The 23,791-nt window shown below is 39.8% G+C and overlaps 4 protein-coding genes across 4 annotated transcripts in view; 2 read left to right on the top strand and 2 right to left on the bottom strand.

The window, feature by feature from the left end:
- LOC104958597 (hemicentin-2-like) overlaps nt 1-5,606 on the bottom strand; it is a 7,476-nt gene extending 1,870 nt beyond the window's left edge. The window contains exons 1-7 of the mRNA XM_010786341.1: nt 5,466-5,606; nt 3,218-3,374; nt 2,971-3,122; nt 2,726-2,879; nt 1,838-2,030; nt 1,552-1,646; nt 833-1,019 (exon numbers count right to left, since the gene is read on the bottom strand). Coding sequence (XP_010784643.1) covers nt 833-1,019; nt 1,552-1,646; nt 1,838-2,030; nt 2,726-2,879; nt 2,971-3,122; nt 3,218-3,362 — 926 coding nt within the window. The 5' untranslated portion in view covers nt 3,363-3,374; nt 5,466-5,606. The remainder of the gene's footprint in view (nt 1-832; nt 1,020-1,551; nt 1,647-1,837; nt 2,031-2,725; nt 2,880-2,970; nt 3,123-3,217; nt 3,375-5,465) is intronic.
- A 2,054-nt stretch (nt 5,607-7,660) lies between these two features.
- Nucleotides 7,661-13,584, top strand: pmpca (peptidase, mitochondrial processing subunit alpha). The gene is made up of 13 exons (XM_010786339.1): nt 7,661-7,751; nt 9,029-9,231; nt 9,323-9,402; nt 9,485-9,567; nt 9,691-9,785; nt 9,881-9,981; nt 10,606-10,869; nt 11,507-11,599; nt 11,714-11,832; nt 11,936-12,026; nt 12,391-12,453; nt 12,562-12,706; nt 12,832-13,584. Exons 1-13 carry the CDS (start codon nt 7,705-7,707, stop codon nt 12,999-13,001), a joined length of 1,554 nt encoding a protein of 517 aa, XP_010784641.1. The 5' UTR covers nt 7,661-7,704; the 3' UTR covers nt 13,002-13,584.
- A 1,947-nt stretch (nt 13,585-15,531) lies between these two features.
- inpp5e (inositol polyphosphate-5-phosphatase E) lies at nt 15,532-22,397 on the bottom strand. Its single transcript, XM_010786338.1, has 11 exons — nt 22,308-22,397; nt 20,908-21,770; nt 20,102-20,225; nt 19,913-20,010; nt 19,686-19,810; nt 19,320-19,439; nt 18,865-18,972; nt 17,913-18,074; nt 17,702-17,817; nt 17,422-17,558; nt 15,532-16,670 (listed from the first exon to the last, which is right to left on the bottom strand). The coding sequence occupies exons 2-11, from the start codon at nt 21,699-21,701 to the stop codon at nt 16,538-16,540; spliced, it is 1,917 nt and encodes a 638-aa protein (XP_010784640.1). The 5' UTR covers nt 21,702-21,770; nt 22,308-22,397; the 3' UTR covers nt 15,532-16,537.
- Nucleotides 22,398-23,331: 934 nt separating this feature from the next.
- LOC104958596 (gamma-crystallin M2-like) overlaps nt 23,332-23,791 on the top strand; it is a 10,841-nt gene continuing 10,381 nt past the window's right edge. The window contains exon 1 of the mRNA XM_010786340.1: nt 23,332-23,399. Within this exon, the coding sequence (XP_010784642.1) occupies nt 23,367-23,399 (33 nt within the window). The 5' untranslated portion in view covers nt 23,332-23,366. The remainder of the gene's footprint in view (nt 23,400-23,791) is intronic.

Raw genomic sequence — 23,791 nt, 5'->3', positions numbered from 1 at the left:
GTGTGTGTTGTGTGTGTGTGTGTGTGTGTGTGTGTGTGTGTGTGTGTGTGTGTGTGTGTGTGTGTGTGTGTGTGTGTGACTGTTTTGTTTGCTGCTATTACACAGAAATGAAACTAACTGGAAGCTCTCAGAGAAAATTCTTCTCACTTTGTCTAAATGTCGCTCCACTTCCAGTCATTACGTCTCTCTGCGGGTTGCGCTTGCAGGCTGTTTGCTGGCTGGTTAGTCGGTCAGTGAGTCAGTAAATCTGCCAAGTTGTTCATTAGCTGCTTAGATTGCTCTTTTCTCTGCTAATGTGTTCCTTCTTGCAGTTTGTAACTCTGAATCTGGGCCCGGAGTTACACTTAAGAATCTTTTAATTTAATGGTAGTGTTTGAAATGAACGAGACACACTCATCAAGAAACTGAATCCAACTTCCGAAAGGTAGAAGGGGGTTTTATGATTAATCACATGTATGCTCAAAGAACAGCAGCCAATCAGAAGGGTGGATTCATTCCTTATAGATGCCTTTGTACTTTGTTGAGGTTTTCCCCTTCCTGTGTTTTGTTATGATTTGTGTGCATGTAACCAATGAGCATGGACATCACCCCGGTGAGTCAGTGAGAACTCCAAGATGTAAGTTAGTTACACACAAAGAGATATATATTCAGCTCAGATTTTCCGAAGTTTGCAGAGAGCAAGCAAACACAATCTTATGGTTGTAATTGGCTTTTTCATATCATACAGCTGATACACACACACACACACACACACACACACACACACACACACACACACACACACACACACACACACACACACACACACACACACACACACACACACACACACCTGTAGAAGAAGAGGTCTCCACTGGGCAGCATGGTCTGATGGCCTTTAGGAGAGAGAAGCTGGCTGTTTTTGAACCAGGCCACCTGTGCTGCTGGTCGGCTGTATGGGGGTCTGCAGGTGACTGTAACATTTTCTCCCCTCTTTACCGTCTGGTTTACAGGCTGCTGGACGAAACTCCATTCCATATCTAGAAACACAACATGTGTGTCACTTTGAAATGAGTGTTTCAATCCTGCCGCATATGCACTAATCCCTGTCTCGCCGTTACAACTAAGGCATCAAGAGTCATGTTTCGTGAGTAGTTGTTGTTTGATATAACTGTACAAAAGAGTCTAAGAAGAGCCATATTGTAAAATAGGTAAAACAATCAGTAAACAGTTGAAAACAACATGGAATATATTATACTATAATAGATACCTTTATATTTCTGTAAAACCATTTAACCACGTAGTGTTTTTATTGTTTCAGATGTGTGTTCTTTTTCTACTTGGCTACTACACAAAAACCAAGGCTAATACAAGAAATGTTTACATTATGTTTATTCTCAGATAACAGATGAACAATTAAGTGTAGTTTTAGATAGAAACTACAAGTTAAATCAGCCACACTGTTATTTTACTTGACACAGCAGTTCATGTCCGAGCAGTAAATATTATTCACTCGTAATAAAAATAGTGAATTAAAATGAAACAGTTTACTACAGATGTGGTGCACAGTACCGGCGGTCAGCAGGAAGGCAGGCTGCGACTTGATGGTCTCTTTGTGGTTTGACACTTCACAGTGATACGAGCCCTCGTGCTCCCGGGTCACGTTACTGCACACAACACAGAAATAAATTCAGTCAGCAGTACAAAAGCTCCATACCGTGTGGAATTATAGGTTTTATATTAAACATATTCATGAGCAAAACTCAATGCTACATTTTTATAGTGCATGGTTCTTTTCTCATCATTACAATTTCACAATAAAGAATTAATATTCCTCTCGTCCCGTGCAGTGCTGGACCTGAATGTGAGCAGCTGTCCATTGTTCTGCAGGCTGAACGAGGACGAGCAGTTGGACAGGAGGCAGCCGTCTTTGAACCAGTGCACCATGGGAACAGGGAAGCCGCGGACAGCGCAGTGCATGGAGACCTCTGTTCCCATAACAACGGTGATGCTGTCTGGGCCGTGGATGAACTGCAGCCTTCTAGGGACCCCTGCAAGGTGGAGTTACAATGCTTTGAGATAACAGATAATATATTCAAATATCTCATTTAATGTAGCACCAGGTGTGGAAATGCTGCCCATGGTTTGGTTTGTAGGAAAAAGGTTGTTATAGGCACACAACCTCTCCATCTTTAAACATCGAGACTCAGTCAATCACCCTGTCATGAGATGTATTACCAGTGATCTCTTTTGTACACATCATTGTATTGTATGTGATAGAGTTGGATGGTCTTCTGTCCAAGAGAGATCTGACACTCATATGGAAGAATACCGTATAACTGTTCAGAATTGCTCCGTCAACACCAGACACACTCTTACTTCATGTTTCACGAGCTTGAACACGAAAAAAAATGCTTTTAATTTCGTACGCCTTACTCCTGTAACAGAATACAGCACCTCCGTGAAATCGATTTACTTGTACTATTTGGACATTTAAAAAATGTATCTTAAACCTTTTATCTTCATTTTTGTAATTGACATTATGGCATTGTAAATGAAGGTCCCCCTTCTTGATCTTTCTCAAGTAAATAAAGGTTGAATGATTGTATGAAATACTTTTTAAAAATAGAATACAAATCTTTAATTTGGGAAGAGATCATTTGTCAGGCTTCCTAATAGTTTGAAGAAATATGTTCATTAGTAGAACATGTGTATAAACTAAAACATGTAAATATAAAGGACTCACCCTGCACAGTTAGTTGAGCCGGCTTGCTCTTCTTGCTGATGTTCAGTAAAGGATTGTGCGTTACACAAATGTATAGCCCTTCATCCTCTAATGTGACGTTGAAAAGATGCAGAGTGCCTGAGGTCTTCTTCTGATTACCACCTCCATATTCCCCCTAAACATGTACAGTTATGATACATTTGGGTCAGAAGGTTCAATAAAACTACAGGTAAGTGTTATTCGGTGCTCTTCAAATCAGTGCTCACCTGAATGTGTCTCCCTTTTGTGACTAACGCCCCGTCTTTGAGCCAGGTGATGCTGGCAGGAGGAGAACTTTCTCCTGACACACACTGGAAGAAAACTCCCACTCCTTCTCTGACCGTCTGGACCTGCGGACTGAAGAAAACATCCTCCAAACCTGGAACACACAGGATAAATAATAATGTTAACATATGAGCATATAAATGTGTGATGTTGGATTGTCTTAAAATTAAAAAAAGGACAAAGACTCACCCAGTTCAGATGAGACAGCAAAGCTGGACAGGATGAGTAAGCAGAGGTGGGAAGTCATCTGTGGGAGCGTCCAGATGGAGACACAGATCTGCATCCTACTGCAGATCTGTCGGAGAGGCATGAGGAAACCTCCACACAGCTTCATCCATGGTGTCAGCTGGGGCGTATTGTAGATGTATTACATTTGAACTCTGTTGAAACTCTGCTTTCATGGATTTTGATGTAGACTGGCGTTTGATCTAGCGTTAATCAGGTATTTAACATGCTAAATATCTACCCCAAAGGTTATTTTAATTAGACAGAAAAAGCTAATAGTTTTAGAAATAAATTGTTATTTATGCATAGTGTAAAATGTTAAAGGACACTTATTATTATACTTATTAAAAAAAGTGAAAAACAGTGTCATGTACATTTAATAATAGCATGAGACGAAGCCACCATAACATATTTGAGTCTGGGGAGATATTCCAACAGTTTCAACACAGCGATTTTAAGTCAGCAGCGTTATAGGAATATAGGATTGATATATTCTTCATTAATATGATATCTCACATTTTTCACTGCACTACTACCACTTCCTACACAAAAGCTGCCCTTCAACACCACTGAAGATGCCGTTTGCATAGATCACTTTTGATCATCTTCTAGCAAATGAATTCAACAGATTTATTTAAAATGTCTCTCTCTCTTTCTCTCTAGTTCTTAAATCCCCCGTCCCTCTTTTTCCCTTTGGCTTAATTCCTATTTTGGTTGTGAGTCTGTTGCACCGCAGCAAGCTCAGCTTTGTCCTCTTTAGTCCCTTGAATGGGCCCAGCCACTTTATAGAGCTCGCACTGTGGCCCTCCACTCAATGAAAGTGACATGAAAAGAGGCTGCGGAGCTTTGTACTATGAAGATCAGTTATTGGCCCTCTGCAAGGAGAGCTACCTGTCTGATCACATAGGCTTTCATGATCCTCAATAATGCCATGTAAGGCCTGATCCTTCATTGTTTGAACATGCCATACATTTTGATAAAGCAATGCTGAATTTGTAAGAAAATATTAGGGAAAATTAAAGGTAAATATGCCAAATACAATTTTTGATATCAAGTGGATCATTTATGATTAAGGGGTCAAAACAGATTGTGTAAAGATAAAGGAAAATGGATTTGGTGTGCTTTCAAATGCATCAGTTTAACAGGTTTAGCTGATTTTTTTATTATAAAAAGTACACTTTTAACCACATTTTGGAGAAAGAAATCAGAAGAAGTTCTAAAATTGTGCACATATTGTTGGGCATAAACTAAAATACCTAAAAAAAGATGATGGAAATAAATCTTCAGTCCAGTGCAACTAAATAATTGCATGAGAAGAAGGTTCAAGGTTCGTTTTTCACTAATGTCTGAAAGTCACTTGGAGTTGAAATCTGGTTGTCGTAATGTAACTTAAATGTAGCCTTACGAGCTTAAATATAGATATTTGTTAGATGTTACACAAAGTCACAATTGTTTTTATGATATCAACAAATAAATGGCTTACATCCGCAATGTTATTTGAGACAATGTCATCTACGGCACCTTTACATTAGAATTGTATGATTGTATTTGTATCATAACCACAATAGCATCACATTAGCCCTATTGATGTTTACATTCAAACATATTATCACATTACATATTGCATTATGGTATGCTTTTAGAGGAACACATAATTAAAAAGATGAGGAAATGTGTTGACCCAATGAAAAAAACAAAAACCCCTTGATTTCACACATTAGAACATTAGTCATCACCGTTGAACTAAACACATTGATGAATTGCTTGTGGCTGGTTATACTCACATGAGGCTGAGAGCCTGTGGGTGTGTATTTGTCTGACACCGCAGATCATTTACACTGTTTAGCATATCATTACAACGTCTTTAGCCGACACACTGACTCGTATGCTCCTTTTTAATAGAGATTTTAAAGAACACTTTTTTCTATTTGCTTTATCTTTAAATGAATGTAACAATTTATGAAATTAGCACTGAAATTTGCTAAGGTGCAGCCAGCAAATAAACAAGCTTATATTTAAATACATATCATGCAAGATGAATGCATCTGATAAGAATTTCAACACACTACAGTACACTCATTTATCAATGATCTTTAAAAGGTACAATCAAGGTCAGAAATGTAAAACTAAACATTTGATGCTGTTTGAACAAGATTTTACAACACATTATTATCAACTCCATTGAAATACAGGTGAGAGTAACGATACTTACTTTGTACGTGTCCAAGGATTGCTCGAGCGTTGCTTTGCATTCAGCCCATTCGTCTCTGTCCGTCTGAAGTCTGTGCACAACCTCTGTTCTGCATTTACAGAGCTTCCAGCTGGGAGAGGACAACAGCTGCACGCATGTGCCAGCTAGACAACATCCACCCCTTCTTCATACACAAACAAAAACACACACTCACACAAACACAATGTGCGTCCTCTTTCAAAGCAAACAGCTGTAATGAAGCTTGAAAGCCACTGTACACTCATCATTTAGGCAGCAAACAAAAATGTATAAAATGCACTGTCCTCGCAAAACAATACAGTAAAAATATAAAGCCAAAAGACCACTGATTGCGTGTTCACAGCATGTTATTAGTTGATAGTTGTGTTGCAATTGTATTTGTTTCTACAAATAATATGTGTCTGCAGCTTAGCATGCACACTTCATGGTTGAAAGGGTATGGGGAATGAAAATCACTCATTAATTGTTAAACTTCTCATTCAATCATTATTACTGTAAACTGCTTTTTTCCACAAGATTTTGGAAGCAGGGATTTTGTATCAAGCTGAAGATCAAGTTCATCCTGTCAACGCTACTGCGTTCCCATGTGGCCAATCAAGAACTTCAACAAAAAACCTTTCTCAATAGACATGGCTCGAAACAGAAAATAGCTTTCCTTTCATGGTTTCCAAACAGTGCCAACACTTTTGTCTGACATAAATCAGGATTTACACTAATTTAAACTAAGGGGTCGCGACCAAACCATGAAAAAACAACTCTTTCTCCCTGGAGGATGAATAATATTGATTTTGGTGATCCCCTGAATTTTCATTTTTCAATTTTCATCCATCAACACCATTACACACATTCATAGGATGAATTGTAATAACTTTGGTGATGATCTGAATTTTCACCTAGCACTATCAATGGGTTAAAATTAAAGTCACAATTGTTTTATGATTAAACATGTAGTTTAGTCATTGTTCAAATAATGCGAGCTCGTTGGGTTAAAAGCAGAGAAGAGTATAAAAACAAATGACGGTCTAACTTACACACAAACATGGTTGCAGCTAAAACACTGTAGTCCTGCCACATAGGCATAAACTAGTGCCAGATGAAGTCCTTGCAAATGTAAATTGACAATCCATTCAGCATAATCAAATGGAAATTAAAGTACAAATGCACCGATTTATAATCTATGCAGGGAGGGTCATTTTAATTAAGCGGACAAAGACTGATGCAGCAGGCGAAATGTAACAATGTTGGATTCAGGAAAACATCAAACACATAAATCCACCAATGGAGATGTAGCATCACATTTCTCCAAAATAATCTGTATGATAGTAGAGTTAAATGTAGTTATTAAAAGCGTTTTCTTTGAAGTTAACCCCATTGACATTTGATATACTGAGATATATAGTAATTATTATCTTTGATGTAGATTTTCTCAGGCTTTAAGGATGGATAACTGTTCTCTGACCATCGGATGACCTTGCCATTCTCTGGTTTACTGTTGTAAGACATTTGCTACAAAGATAGTGTTGATTTAGGGTTTATAAATCTTCGTCCTGTAAGCAACTTTCAGTGAGCACACTTTGCTCAAGACACATGAGCCAATCATTAATGGCACAAAACAAATAAAAAGAGGATACAAAGCACAAAGGTCCCTTTCCGAGAGTATCTTTTAAACATGGAGAGCTTAATAACTTAATTATCTGTTTTATTTGTGTATCATCAGTTTACACTGAAATGGAGGGGATTTTTTTTTGTGTGCAAAATTGTTGAATTGTAAGTGTGGTGGAGACTGCAGCACAAAAAGGTGTAGATAAAACAATACTAAATGTTAAAATAAGGTTAACAGAGACATGTTTTTCGACCAAGGAGTAATTTATCATTAGATTTGTCCTTGAGAAAAAAAAGCAACCAGGATAAACCGGGTAATTTAAACGTTATGGACCAATATTGAGGAATAACCTCCATGAAACAAAAACAAAAGTACAATTATAGTCAAACGCCATCTTCCACTCGTTTGAACCTCAAGATTAACCAAAAGCAGTGTTGGTTTAATAAAACAAATACGACAAAGGTATATCCAAATAAATTAAGTAAACAAGTTTGATGGGTTATTTGTTTCATAGAGTATATGTTTACAGTAGGAGTTTGTTGGATTTGTAGGAGTGTCCCCAGCGGAAGTAAACTTTCATCATCATCCGGGTTACCTTCTGGTCACAGAGGATCCAAGATGGCGACTCACATGTCGAGGTGTAGAGGCTGGAGTCGTGTTCAAAGGTAGGAACATGTTTTAAAGCAATGCTCTGCCAGACATGTCTTGAACGCAGATAAACCACATCACCGCTACATGCAGTACCTGCCGTGTCATGTGCAGCGTCATAGCGTTTCTACGTCCTGAACCCCCAAGATTAGCACGATGCTAACTGTTAGCCGTCAAACAAGCTGTAGTCCTGCTGTCAGCCATCAGGATGCTAATGTCACATCATAATATAAACCACCAATATTTAGGAGTAAAGATAAAGAATGTGCCATTGTGTTGTTTAACTGATCTTTTTTAGTTTGTAAGACTAACAATAATTTACGAGATATAGAGTTAAATATTTGAATAAAAGTGTTTAAAGTGTAAGCTAAGCTATAGTAATTATCTGTTAGCAAATAGCATTAGATTTGGCGGTTTGATCCTATTGTAGAGTTTAATCTACTAGTCGATCGACGGAAATAATTTGCAACTATTTTGATAATCGATAATCGGTTCAGTTATCCTTCAAACAGAACTAGTAAAACATATTTATCAAAGTATTAAACTTTAATTTACAGCAAATGAATAAGTCCATGTTTTTCGTTGTCATTTATTATTATAACTAAGCCATTCTGGGTATTTTTACTCTTGGTCGAACCAAACAAGACGTCAATTGTTTGAAAACATTGTCGGCACAGTGATTTATAATTGAAATATCATAAGAGCAGTTCTATCCCATGTTATAGTGTTGCATTATATATTATGTTGTACTTAGTTACTACCTCACACCTCTTACAACATGCTAAATGGCATACCCGATACCATATTATAATGTACTGTTTTATACAATGTTGATACGTAAAACCTATGTTTGCATTATTAATACCAACACATCTTAATTAATCATCATGTTATGTTAGATGAAATGACACAAAATCCTGCCTTTTTTGAAGGTTGTTATAATCAGGTACCACTATGTTTAGAGCCTATCTATACTACAAACAAGTGGGTCTAATCATCTTTTCACCACATTTATACCAATTGGTGCATACTAAATAGTTGAAACCCTTGATATAACTCAACCCAATTCAACAGCTTGTTCAAAAATAACCATTCCGTTGTAATAGTAGTTTTAAAAGTTTACCTAATAAAATGGAAACTGAATTTAGTTTGACATTAGTGAATCGATAGCATATCAAAAACATGACTACAAAGTACATACGGATGACACATCGGAGGGATAAGCTAATTAAATAAGTGGGGGGCCACATTTTTGGAGAATAAATGAGAAACCTTGCATTGTCTTTTTTCAAAGGTTTGGGATCGCAGCTTACAGAAAGTACAGCAGTGGCAGCCGATACCCAAACATCTCGCTCTCTGCACCGCTGCCCGGGATCCCGAAGCCTGTGTTTGCATCTGTGGATGGTCAGGAGACGTACGAGACCAGGATCACAGTGCTAGAGAATGGCCTTAAAGTCGCTTCCCAAAACAAGTTTGGTCAATTCTGCACAGTTGGGAGTAAGTTGCAGCAGTGATAGCTTCAATATCATAATCTACTTGGAGATCTTGTTAAAGTAAATAACATTTTTGTTTTCTCTCCTATTTTTAGTTTTAGTAAATTCTGGATCCAGACATGAAGCAAAGTACCCGAGTGGGATAGCACACTTTGTAGAAAAACTCGCCTTTTCTGTAAGTACAAAACTGTAAAGAACACATATTTAATTGTAAACGGGGAGAGCCACAATAAGTGATTTTGTTTTTTTATTTTCAGTCCACAGCTCAGTATGGAAGTAAAGATGAAATTCTTCTCACATTGGAAAAACACGGAGGAATATGCGACTGCCAAACATCAAGGTAGTTAGGCTCTCATGACAAAGCCTTTCTCAGTTTAATCAAATGTAATGTTTGTGAACTACCTTCCACATCCTGTTTTGAGAAAGTTTAGCAGCTTTTCTATGTGTCATTTTTGCTGTGCAGGGATACCACCATATATGCAGTGTCTGCTGAAGTGAAGGGTTTGGACACAGTGGTCAGTCTCCTCTCTGACGCTGTGCTGCAGCCTCGCTTGCTGGGTAAGTCCTCTCTTATTTCAAATGAGAAATCCATGGAAACTGTGGCAAATCTCTCCACAGCCTGTCTGAGACCCTAAATGTTTGTTTACATGCAGATGAGGAGATCGAGATGACCAGAATGGCGGTACGCTTTGAGTTAGAAGATCTGAACATGAGGCCGGACCCTGAACCCTTACTCACTGAGATGATCCACGCTGTGAGTCACATGTTCTGTTAAGACCTTACAACACTATCTCGCTGTGAAAGTGAACAAACGAGTGTATGAACTTTAAGCGTCAAGGCTGTTATCAATAGTAATATTAATAATAATAAAGCGATTAGTTATTGTGATATTACCCACAAGAAGTTACCAGAAGCCCAAGCTGGATATCAATATGGCAATATTTGAGGATCGCATGGAGGAAATTTCATCAAAGTTGACACAAATTTCCACTTGGACTCAATGATGAATTGATTAGATATTTTTGTTCAAAGTTCAAGGTCACTGGGATCTTCCAAAACACATGTTGGGTTATTAGCTCAAGAATTGAAGCGCTTTGTGTTGGAATCTCACACAAATGTTTAATAGGACAAAGGTAATTCTAGTTGACTAAATATAACTAACTATCACTCAAACCATTATCATGTCAGCATCATTTCAAACCTTTTTAAACTATCTAATCCCCAAAGCCACATCATAGTCATTTTCTGCTTTCCAAAATTACAGATCAACTCTGAAAGAAAACAAACAATTCCATACCTTGGAAACAGAAGCGTGTCAGAGATATCCTGTTGTAATCCTACTGTAGCTTTGGATTTATTGTCTATTTTTCGTTTCCAGGCCGCATATCGAGGCAACACAGTCGGGCTGCCTCGCTTCTGTCCTGCAGACACCGTGGACACGATTGACAAGAAGGTGCTTCACAGTTACCTGAGTAACTACTACTGCCCCGAGCGCATGGTGCTGGCTGGAGTCGGCATTGAGCACGAGCAGCTTGTGGAATGTGCCCGGAAATACCTGCTGGACGCCAAGCCGGTGTGGGGGGCGAGTGCAGGGGCTAACGTGGATCTCTCTGTAGCGCAGTACACTGGGGGCATCGTCAAGGTGATTTCATGGTTTTATTGTTTACAAGTCATTTTTTACCAGAGTTGATGTAAAGAATGAAACATGCACTCAATTTGCTTTGCATCCTCTGTGGTGCAGGGAACCAAATCCCCCAGTAATTCCCTCACAGGCTGTTATCAACTCTGCAATGATTTAGTAATAGTTAATCTAAAAGTCAATGCCGATGTGATAAAAGTGTGAGCAGGAATTCACTTTTTTCTTTGAATTTCGACCAGATTTATTCCCAAATCTCGTCTTGAAAGCATTTATCTGACTAGCTTTCCTGTTTTGAAGTGGTGAACAATAAATAAAGATCTGGACCTCATGACCTTAAACCCGAAGGACAACCATAGAAGTGTTTTTAATGCATTTAACCATCAATGTACTTTTTAAAGTCACATCCTCTAATTGTCTTTTTTCGGCTAGCAAGATGGTCTGCAGTTAATTTGATATCTAACTAAATGGAACCACTTCTCGACTGAGAAATGATATGAAATGTGAAACAGCAGTTACTACACAGTGTTTCAGAAAAAGAAAGCCAGAATGCGTTTATCAGGAACATTTTGTTATACTGATATGAGCTTTGTTGCAGTTAGTCATGAAGGTATGTGAATAACATCTTCCTTTAATCTGTTAGATGGAGAAGGACATGTCGGATGTGAGCCTTGGACCCACCCCGATCCCAGAGCTGACCCACATCATGATCGGCCTGGAGAGCTGCTCCTTCCTGGTGGGTGTTTGCATTGCACGGCTATCCTGAAGATTCTCAACAAAACATCTTATATATGTTGGCAACAAAGTCCAGTTTAAAAATGTCTAAGAAATGTTTGTTTTCTCTAAACAGGAGGACGACTTCATCCCCTTCGCAGTGCTCAACATGATGATGGGTGGAGGTGGCTCCTTTTCAGCTGGAGGACCTGGGAAAGGCATGTTCACCCGCCTTTACCTGAACGTGCTCAACAGGTAAAGCTCTCCCAAACCTTGATTCAGCATCTCATAAAATATAAAACACTACTCGAACACCAGTCCGTTTCACTAATTGTCTTATTTTCCTTGTCTGCTTTAGACATCATTGGATGTATAATGCCACCGCCTACCACCACAGCTATGAGGACAGCGGTCTGCTGTGTATCCACGCCAGTGCAGACCCCCGACAGGTCGGTACAGGCCCAGAACAGCAGGGTTTGAATATCTGTTTGGTCTCACGTGCGGTTCTTTGTTAAAATTGTATTTGTTGATCTTTTAAATGACTTGCTTTCAGCAACGCTGAGAACTGTATCATTATCTGTTTACTTTTTAACTCAATGTGTTTCTTGTTTTTATGTAAAGTACCTTAAGGTGCATGTCTTTATGAAGGATGCTTTACAAATAAATTGTTGTTATTATTTTAACCAATAATTATTTTGCAGAGAAAAGTCAAAACTGTGTGAGATATCCCTCCCTAGACTTAGTTACATGGTCTGTTTTTGAAATGTTCCCATGGCTTTCTTGTGTCTTATCGTAACATACATTTGCCTCCAGGTGCGGGAAATGGTGGAGATAATAACCAGAGAGTTCATTCAGATGGCTGGCAGCGCAGGAGAGGTAATGGCTGTGCTTCACTATCAAGGCAATCCAAAAAGTCAGCAATATAAGAAGAAAAAACAACAAAGATATACAATTTGTGGACCATTTTCCTTCCTGTTTTTCCAGATGGAGTTGGAGAGGGCTAAGACTCAGCTCAAGTCCATGCTGATGATGAACCTCGAGTCGCGGCCGGTTATTTTTGAAGATGTTGGTCGCCAGGTTCTCTCCACAGGGAAGAGAAAGCTGCCACATGAGCTCTGTGATCTGATAAGTGAGTTCTGTACCACATTCATAGTGTTCATAAATGGCATCAAGTCCTTCTGTTGGAGAACAAATAAGTAGAAATGGTCTTATTTCAACATTCTGGTTTTTGACTTTTGAACATATAATTTCCAGGCAACGTGACAGCCAGTGACATTAAGAGAGTAACCACCAAGATGCTGCGCAGTAAGCCGGCTGTCGCAGCGCTGGGAGACCTGACGGAGCTCCCCTCATACGAACACATCCAGGCCGCCCTGTCCAGCAAAGACGGACGTCTGCCCCGCATGTACCGCCTCTTCCGATAGGTCCTCGTCGAGCCGGCGGCCACTGGCAGACATCTCTGTAAATAAACTGGACTGGAAGATTACAGTAGTGTTCCCTCCCACCACAGAACTGACACAGCTCCCTACAGGAGGGGACTAATACCCAGGTTCTTCACCGAAACCTCTGAGAGAGGTGATTTTAAAGAAAAGTGACATATTACTCTAAGGTTACCGTAATCTACATACAGTGCGAGTATCTGTATTTATTGTTTGTGAGCAGGAAAGCCATATTTACTGGGGTATTCCATTTCAAAATCCACATACCAAAACGCTACACTAAAACAACATATTGTCAACAGAAGCATCCCAGCAGTGTCTAAACAGATATTTTATCTAGCTATGGTTTTTCTCAGCTTGCAAACCCCTCAACTCTCTAAAATTGAGCGTATTGATAAGAAAACTGTTGAAAATCTTTCGATTTGTACAAAAGAGCTTCGAGGTCTCCCTTACCAGGCACGCAGAAATGGTAAACAGATTAATAAAGGCATACTTTGAAATGTTTGTTTAAATGTGACACACCTGACAACTATAGGCAATTCTCAGATGTGCTGTAAACAGATTTAAATCTAAAGTGAAACGTGTTATTTTTTTCTATTTTTGTGGTTGTGTTGATTCCATTGCAAATAAAAAAATAAATAAATTATATTAACGGTATAAAGGAATAGTTTCTAAAGAAGTTTAATGAAAGGTCAGTACTACTATAATATATGGAAGTACCGTACATTATGTCTAAGACTAAAGCGAGTAAGCCTTTAAAGAGGATACCATTAGCCCAATAAGACATGAAAACAACTTTTATTTAACACCCATGTGTATTTTGTTTAAATATATCAGTGGCTTCTGACTAAAGTGAATATGTGAAACACCTGCATACCAACTGGTAAATAAATGTTATTACTTCCACAAATACAACTACAGTGGGGCAAAAAAGTATTTAGTCAGCCACCAATTGTGCAAGTTCTCCCACTTAAAAAGATGAGAGGCTTGTAATTTTCATCCTAGGTATACCTCAACTATGAGAGACAGAATGAGAAAAAGAATTCCAGAAGTATTTGGTCAATAACAAAAGTTCATCTTAATACTTTGTTATATACCCTTTGTTTGCAAATACAGAGGTCAAACGTTTTCTGTAAGTCTTCACAAGGTTTTCACACACTGTTGCTGGTATTTTGGCCCATTCCTCCATGCAGATCTCCTCTAGAGCAGTGATGTTTTGGGGCTGTCGCTGGGCAACACGGACTTTCAACTCCCTCCAAAGATTTTCTATGGGGTTGAGATCTGGAGACTGGCTAGGCCACTCCAGGACCTTGAAATGCTTCTTACGAAGCCACTCCTTTGTTGCCCGGACGGTGTGTTTGGGATCATTGTCATGCTGAAAGACCCAGCCACGTTTCATCTTCAATGCCCTTGCTGATGGAAGGAGGTTGTCACTCAAAATCTCACTATACATGGCCCCATTCATTCTTTCCTTTACACGGATCAGTCGTCCTGATCCCTTTGCAGAAAAACAGCCCCAAAGCATGATGTTTCCACCCCCATGTTTCACAGTAGGTATGGTGTTCTTTGGATGCAACTCAGCATTCTTTCTCCTCCAAACACGTCTCGTTGAGTTTTTACCAAAAAGTTCTATTTTGGTTTCATCTGACCATATGACATTCTCCCAATCCTCTTCTGGATCATCTAAATGCTCTCTAGCAAACTTCAGACGGGCCTGGACATGTATTGGCTTAAGCAGGGGGACACGTCTGGCACTGCAGGATTTGAGTCCCTGGCGGCGTAGTGTGTTACTGATGGTAGCCTTTGTTACTTTGGTCCCAGCTCTCTGCAGGTCATTGACTAGATCCCCCCGTGTGGTTCTGGGATTTTTGCTCACCGTTCTTGTGATCATTTTGACCCCACGGGGTGAGATCTTGCGTGGAGCCCCAGATCGAGGGAGATTATCAGTGGTCTTGTATGTCTTCCATTTTCTAATAATTGCTCCCACAGTTGATTTCTTCACACCAAGCTGCTTACCTATTGCAGATTCAGTCTTCCCAGCCTGGTGCAGGTCTACAACTTTGTTTCTGGTGTCCTTTGACAGCTCTTTGGTCTTGGCCATAGGGGAGTTTGGAGTGTGACTGTTTGAGGTTGTGGACAGGTGTCTTTTATACTGATAACGAGTTCAAACAGGTGCCATTAATACAGTTAACAAGTGGAGGACAGAGGAGGCTCTTAAAGAAGAAGTTACAGGTCTGTGAGAGCCAGAAATCTTGTTTGTTTGTAGGTGAACAAATACTTATTTTACCGAGGAATTTACCAATTAATTCTTTAAATATCAGACAATGTGATTTTCTGGATTTTCTTTTTTCTCATTTTGTCTCTCATAGTTGAGGTATACCTAGGATGAGAATTACAGGCCTTTTAAGTGGGAGAACTTGCACAATTGGTGGCTGACTAAATACTTTTTTGCCCCACTGTATATATTGTAAAGTCTTGGGTTACAATGCAGTAGACAGAATGAATCCAACAAATAGTGTTTTAAAATGTTTATTACAGGATGTTACATCATGGGTGACGTGTAAAAATATGCAGATAAAGTTAAGAGGTCTTAAGGATACAAAAACAAGACCCACAGGCACTTTATTCTTGCTGGGAATGCGATTTCATTAATGTGTTCCATACAGTACATGGACAGTTAGTATGAGGTTACACTGCAGTGAGATGAGAGGTAAGGCATTGGGTTACTTGGCCTAATACGAGAAAAAGACGTGACAGGCATTAACAGTGCAATCATCTATTTAAAGATGTGAGTTCCTGTTTCAGAAAGTTACATATAGGCTGCCAAATACATTTGGTCTCCCTGAAGTTCAACAGTAAAAAGTTGTAACAAACCAGCGTTTAATGTCAGTCTGGGAATGTTAACCTCCCTTCTTCAGTCACAACTCTCCTACAAAACATTTAGCTCTGAAAATAATTCAAGTTAAAATTGACCAGTGGCTGACGCCTTAATTACATTAAACAGTGCACCTCTATGTGCCACCAAAATTAGATAATGTTTGTTAAGCTATTTGACGACAAATCCACATGGCAATTTACTACTGATGAAGCATTCAGGAAAAAATGGCTTCGTGGTTTATGATCACCTACACTAAAGACCATTAGAAAGTGAATGCAGTTAGAGAGCCTTTAAAGGTTGGATCAGTTCACACTGGAGCATGCGAGTGAAGAATATGACACAATGGCAGCCCCTATGCTGTCTCAGTCATGTTTGAGTAGAGGGGGCTGAATAAATAAGAGCCAGACTGCTGCTGTGTCTGCAGTGTGACTGACCTCGAGGTCCCTGCCCTCAAGAACAGCCAGCCACTTCCACTTCCACACACAGAGTTCCCGTTTACGCCCAACAGAGGGCGCACTCCTCTGTGTAGTTAAGACAACTGGTTCCCTTTTGGTCCTTCTTTTGCCCTCATTTATTTAGATTCCGGGTTCAGGCACAGATGGATCAAGTGCGGTCCGGTCTGGAGAGTTTGTTTTGGACGGGTTCAGGAGATGGTGCAGATGGTGCTGGTACTTTCGCCTTTCATGGCCTCCCTCCTCTTCAGCTCTCTGTTGATCCTCCTCCGGATGCCCTCCAAGTACAAGCCTCTGTCAAACTGTCCCGCACCCAGGGGAATACTGAAAAACAGAAATAAACAAATCCAGCGCACCTGATTTAAGTAAGATTAAAGATTACAGTTATTGCTGCCACACATTTGAAAATGACCACATATTCATTTGTGATTTAAAAACAATTTTAACTAGAAGAGTACTTTACGAGCTACTAAGACTATTTACTTTCTAACTGCATCACTGTTATGGGTAGGATCTGTTTGGCCCAAACCAATGGGATTAACAACTGTGGACAATGAGTACAGTAGCTTCATTAAGTAAACCAATAATATCCTCTTTATATATTACAACTAAATATACTGATAACTTATAGCTGGTGATGTGGGAGTGCAATTATATGAATTATGTTGTCATCCTTTTTGATCACTTTTAATTAAATAGTGAACTCAAAGTGATATCACAATAACGCCAAGACCTTCCTTTGATATCGTCTTATTAAAGTGAAGGAATCAAATATTTTTTTAATTTGTTTTACTCACTGGATAGTAACGGGAAGCTAAACTAACGTTTTATTTTGAGATTATCGTACAATTACAGAAGTGATACAAATCTAACTTACTAACATCTTTGTGTCATAGGATTTATCAACAGAAGTGTTTATAACTTGGCACAATGTATAATATATGTACTGGTATGATTAAGATAGCAAACAAATTGAAATTGGTCAGCTCTTATGGTTGTTGACATCCACCAATGCATAGTTGGAAGCTCCATGATAACTATATTTGCTGCTGTTTTTGAGAGCAGTGGGACTCACTTGTCCCTGCCTGGCCTGAGTTTGACCTGGAAGACGCCGATGACGGGCCGATGGTCGGACGTCTTGATGGCCGAGCAGCAGGTGTACTTGAAGGCTCTGATATCATCAGCCTGCCTGCTCCTGAACACGATCCTGTCCTGTGAACACAAACAGAGAAGTGTCGCCCCGCTGAGAGCCAGAACACGCCAACCTAAACCACATTTCGACTGGAGCAGCATATGTGCGCTTTCATCCCGAATATTTGGTTTATTTCAGTGACTTGATTTTCTTATTTTCTTACTGTGAATGAGGGCGTTCTCTGTTTAGAAGTAGTGTCGTAGACATCACAGCCAACGTTAAACTTGTATGTGGGGAGGAAGTGTATAGGTGCCTCCTGGAAACCTTTAAAGATTGAACCTGGAGGAGGGAACAAAAACAAATATGCACAGTGAGAATTGACAACAACCAAAGGAGTTTTCAAAATGTTAATGCTCACATAGATGCAATCATACCCTCCTTCATCTCCCTGGAGAGCTGGTCGTGCTCCAGCAGAGGACCCATATCTCCGCCCGCTGTGCGCTTTATGATGGCCTCCACTTCGGCCCGGGGTTTACTCAGCCGGAAGTTAAAATCTCCAAACCAGAACACCTGGTCGAATCTTGTGGTGACATCGGCTACAATTAAAAATGACATACTATGATAATGAAAGATCCAGCCATTTTTCTTACTAACATCAAGAATTGTATCCAAAATATTTAAGTATATGGACAACAATTATTTATATTCTACATTCAATAGGAGCACTACAGCTGGGTTTGAAACAGATAGTCATGGACACAAAACCAAAAATAGTTTGTATTAGCTAAAAAACTATTTTTTCAACCCATCAGGTCTAGACATTTAAATCTAGTTCCCACAGGTACAATTAATCCTAGTCTAATATTTAAAACGTGGGATACCGGTGAATAGGTTGAGGCTTCAAAATAATATTGAGTTGCCATTAATCCAGTGAAGGAAGCCCTTGACACATTTTAATTTTGAATCATTTAGATAGATGATTGACGAGAACAAATATGTTATTTTACCCTTATTCTGACTTTCAGAAATTGCAGAAGTTAAAAAAAATCATATTAAAATAAGAATACCAGTAGACTCAATAGAGTAAAAAGTACCAATAGTATAAGAAGTAATACTAACACAAGTGCAACATAGGATAACAATAAAACTACATTTAGTAAAACAAGTAAACTAGAAAACAACTATTACGCATGATAAGGATGTTATTCTCAGCGTCAGTTGTACAGTTTGATGGAAACTGTCAAAACAAATACTTCCTTTGGCTCTCTCAGAATATGAGGCTTATTGCCTCTAATTGCTATCTGTTAAAGTTTGATCATGTTGTTCAGCTCAGGGTTCAAATACATCCCCGTCACAATGTTTTAAACTTTCACAGAAGAGTCTTACATGACGTGGAGCGGTATGGGTTGGTGTCTGGAAGGCCTTTTGGTAGAGCTAGGGCCTCGATGATCTTGTTGTAATCAAGTACTCTCTCGTAAACTTTGGAATCTCCAGCTGAAACAAGAACATCATCCGAAATTAAAAACGTATAAGAGTGCTCAGCTGTTAATTCTGCAAAGTTTTAATACAAATATGCAAAATAAGGGCAGGCGTAAAGGCAGTTAAGATGAGTGTATGACTAACACATGCCTGTCGGAATGTGTTGACAGTTCACAATAATAACTTTGCTAGTATGATGAAGAAATAAAACAACTCATATTGGAATGAAATGACCCTGGGCTCTATGCTGCAATATTCCTCCTAAACTTAAGAACAAATCTCAAACTGATCCTATCTACAGCAGCCATGATTAACAATAGCCTCTTGCTAGAGTACGTAACACTAGGTGACCTCGTACTCACAGGTAAAATGGGATGTGATGAAAAGGAAAGAAGTGCCAAAAAAGGTGAAGGCGATTCCGACAGCCCCTTTGGTCTTGATCTGAGAGATGATCCTGGTTGTGACTGTGGCGTGCTCCACCTCTGGGGGGTCAACAGGAAGACAAAATGTTGTAGTCAGTGTCTAAAACAGTATATTCAGTTACATACAAACTCAAAACCATGTCGATTCTTTGTGCCAATAATGATCAAATAGCTTTTGATGCTCACATGCTTATTTAAAGCAATATGTCAAGTGGCTTAGGAACTATAAAATCAAAAACATCTTCAAATTACTTGCACTAAACCTAAGTTACATAAGCATGGATTGACATAGGAGGAGTTTATTACCTGAGCAGAACCAGATGAGGTCCCTTCTGACAAATACAGTGAGATACAAAACACCATGTGCTGCTGCGTACAGCATGACGTAGTACGGTCCCAGGGTCTCCTGAAGACGGACCTCCCACTCCCTCCTGTCGCATACACAGAAGTATAACCGAGTTAGTTGACAATAGAGTAATAGTAGCTAACATTTAATATGTGACGACGATTAAAGTCTAACAAACACCAGATACCTGTCAGGGCAGCCCTCCTGGACCCCGATTATATAAAAGTCTTGTGCAAATTCAGAGTCTGTTGGGAGGAGGAGGTCATCTAAGTTGGTTGGCAGCCCCTGAACACGTTAGAAATGTGGTTACTTCTCAATTAGTAAGACTTGAAATGCCTGTTGGTTTGTGAGATGCTGAGTCATGATTTCCTCCCACCTTCTCTCCCTGCATGTTCCAGGTGGCTATGTAGATGCCCACTTTCCTGTCGGGGAAGTGGCGGTCCAGCTCCTCAGCCCCGAGCAGGGCACCGCTTCCCAGCACGCTGCCCTCCAGAAAGCTTCTGCAAAATACACATTGAAAAGCTAAATCAACACTTTTAATGGCAGCCAACTTGCCTTGAAGTGTGCAGCATTGAAAAAAGGAAAGGCTGTCACAGATGTTGATTCAATAATAAAAGTAAAAACACAATTTCCTCCTGGGCACTGTTGTGAATTGACACTGTAGAATTACGAACCATTTTTGCCGCTCCTTCTGTCAAAAACTTTACTGAGCGAGCATCTCCTCTGATCTCATGTTATTCCCCCACCACTCTTCCACCTTCCCCTCTTTTCGTAAAGATGGGAATGTTTTGCACACAATAAAAAAAATCCTGGGGCCTTGGTTTCAGTGAAGTAAGCTCCAAATGCAATGCTTATCAGCTCAAATCAGAGGCTTGCAGTGTATATAAGTTACTATAACTTATACGTATGCAGTGCCTGTACAGAGTAACTTCCTTTTGGTATGAGGGAGTTGAAGCCTTGCCAGAGCTCAGGCTGATACACTATTGACAAAGTAAGCCATATATGCCATTACAAGACTGCATTATTGTTGGAATGGATAGCCCTATATCTAAATTAGGACCTTATCAACCCTTGAAAGAGACAGCCTTCCAACCCCGGAAAGAGTAAGCCTTACAAAACAGCCTTTGCATGCAGTCTGTGGATGGCTCCAGGACATCATTTACATGGTCATGATATGCCTACCTGTTCCTCACATCCTGGGGTCTGATGGGGCTCAGCACGCTGTAGTTGGACCTCATGGAGTGGACAGAGGCACTATCAGAGCCCATGTTCTCCAGAAGCCGGCTGTCGCTCAGGTTCCTGTGGAGTCTATCACTGGGTTTCTCTTTGGCCGACACAGCATAATCCAAACAATCCCCGTCAATCCTATTAGCTGCCTTTAAAGTGGCTGACGCAAAGCCTTTCTCCAGAGCAGGCAGCTTCCCCGTGGGCTGCACCGGGGACAGAAGCACCTTGCTGGGCCTGGCCCGTAGGTCTGTCGTGTCGCTCTGCTGGCTGCGGGGCCTCCCCCCATGATCAGAGAGACTGCTCCCTCTGTCCCGGGAGACAGGGGATCCTGACGCAGCAGCAGAGAGGGGTCTCACATTGAATTCCTGGTCATTCCTTGTGGTGGCAGCCTCCCTGAAAACAAACCCACCTTGTGCTGAAGCTGTCAGATCCTCTTTAAGCGAGTCTGAGGAGGAGCCAGTCTCTACCGGGTCACTCAGACTCTCCTGGCTGTTTTTCAACCTCCTGGTTCTCAGCGTTTCCTCCACTGAGACACTTTTGCTGGACAGCCTGGGTTGTGGGGGTGGTCGAGGCTGGTATGGACTGAACTCCCCCTCTGCATTGTTAGCATTGATTTTAAGGGCATCTTTGTGTTCCTTGCTAGATTTGGCATCCACTAAGGAGGTCTTGAGGGTCCTGCTATTGACAGCTGAATCTCCGTTAGCAGGATTTTGGTGATGGAGGGGGCGGTCCTCTCCATTTTCGGTCATCCTCTCGTCATGTCTGAGACCAGCTGTGGTCAGGAGGATGAAGCTCTCTCATTGCTATCTGACATACAGCTGAACATAAAGAGAATACAATTATTCATTGAGATGCTGCCTTAAAAATAGTTAGCAATACAAGGAAAGCTTGCTGTATAACCTGTTTGTCTTATGATATTTGCAATAAAAGACAATGGTAACAATTGTTGACGTGCAACATTACGGTTAGTTAGATCTTCAACATTGGCGTAAAGCAACTTAGGCCAGTTGACTAAATACATACTAGCACCGTGAAGTAGTTATGTTAATGTTAGCAAAGTTAGCTAGAGTCCGAGACTGAGTCGAAAGCCCCCTTGTTTTCCAATGTAATCGCTCATAAAATCTCCGTGATTTCTGATATTATCTATTAATCCAGCCAACAAGTCCAGTTTAGTAACAGAAAACCTACTACACTGCTACCTTCAGCTAAACCTAAACTAGCCTAGCATAACAGAAGCATTATAAAGGCTAGCTGAGCTAACGTTGAAAGCAAACGTTTATAAGATCGCGTTAATAGACAGGAAGTGTTGATAGTTTCTAACATTATGCAGCACAGTTATTGAACTCTTATATTACCTGTGGTATAGTTTTTGGATTCAGTATGGCTTATTTAAGAGTAGCTTCCTTAGCAACGTTTGACAACAACTGTTGTTACCAAGACAAGAGTCACCGCAGAGAGCAGCAGAGCACGCGCCACAGCGCCCTCCACTGGAAAGAAGTCACAGTGCACCTACATTATTTAAATCTACCGGTACAGCAGACTTCATGTCATAATGGTGCTTGTCTCCTGATGGAAATTGTTGAATTGAGTGGGTTAATAAAATAAGATGAACTATATCCAGAACCTGTAAAAAAAATTAAAACATTACGAATACATTTCGGAATTAGCGATATTAAAACTGAATGTTTAGCCTTTATGATAAAAATAAAATACATCCTTTATTTTTGTTAATACATTTTCATTCAATTTTATTTTGTTTTCCCTTTCATTATATATATATATATATATGTTTATTTATATTTTAACATCACCTCATTACTTACTTCTGTTCCATTTACTCACACATTATCGGTGTAAAACAATCAACGTCATTATAACTTTTTTGCGTAATGGAATAACAAATGTTTACACATTTTGTTTACAGTTTACAATGTTTTTGACGTTATTCTCTTTTTTGCCATGTTCAACTTTTATACAATGATTATACCATGCTTTGACATCCTTATCATACAACTTACAAAAGTTGACAAACAAATAATGCACTTACTACAAGAAAATTAAGTAACTAAACAGCTAGGTGTCAGGAAAAATCAAAACAACAGTTATAAATGGTATAACTGACACAATGACTTTACAATGTCCAGGTATTAGCCCAAATAGTTAACACTTTCAATGTTTTTGTGACGCCCTCACATGAAAGGGCCGCTTAAAGGATTCCTAAGCTCCCTGGCCCCTGGAAATGTGGACAATCCCTCCATATTCTTTGCATTTCTATGGCTCTGTTGCTGGCTCAGGGGGTTTAGACAAAAGGGTTAAGTCTGCCGGTCAGGTATAAAAGCAAAGGGTTAAACCAGGTAGAGTACAGTTCAGTACAAGAGCAGCAGCAGTACCACCAGCAGCAGCAGACCAGCAAGATGACTTCCTCCGGAATGAACATGAACAGCAAGGTAAGCTCTCTGATTTTAATAATGTCACAAAAACTAAAGATAATCTGCAAATTGCCATTCTGAGTTGAGTCTTATGAATCAGTGATACTTGAAAACTGCTGCAGTTTTCGTTTTATAATGATTAAATGTATCTTGTCGGCGAGTTGTCACCCAACTCGGCAGTTTCCCTTTCAGCTCTACAAAGCTTTAAAGGGTTGTTAAGCTCAATGTTTTTGTTTGGAGGCCCTCCATTTTACTATTTGGTTTTACTCTCACAGCTCTTTGTGTCATTTGGGTCGCAACAGGCAGCTGTTTAACTGTAAAAACACAACCTGCCCAGCACTAAAGGGCATTCAAAAAACGTTAGTTTGTGACTTTATCGAAGTATTAAGCAGGTTACTGCCAAGGCACAC

The sequence above is a fragment of the Notothenia coriiceps genome, unplaced genomic scaffold (genome assembly GCF_000735185.1).
Source record: "Notothenia coriiceps isolate Sejong01 unplaced genomic scaffold, NC01 NC01_scaffold00029135, whole genome shotgun sequence".
NCBI lineage: Eukaryota > Metazoa > Chordata > Actinopteri > Perciformes > Nototheniidae > Notothenia > Notothenia coriiceps.
The sequence above is the reverse complement of the archived record's forward strand: the minus strand, read 5'-3'. Positions and strand labels throughout refer to the sequence as shown.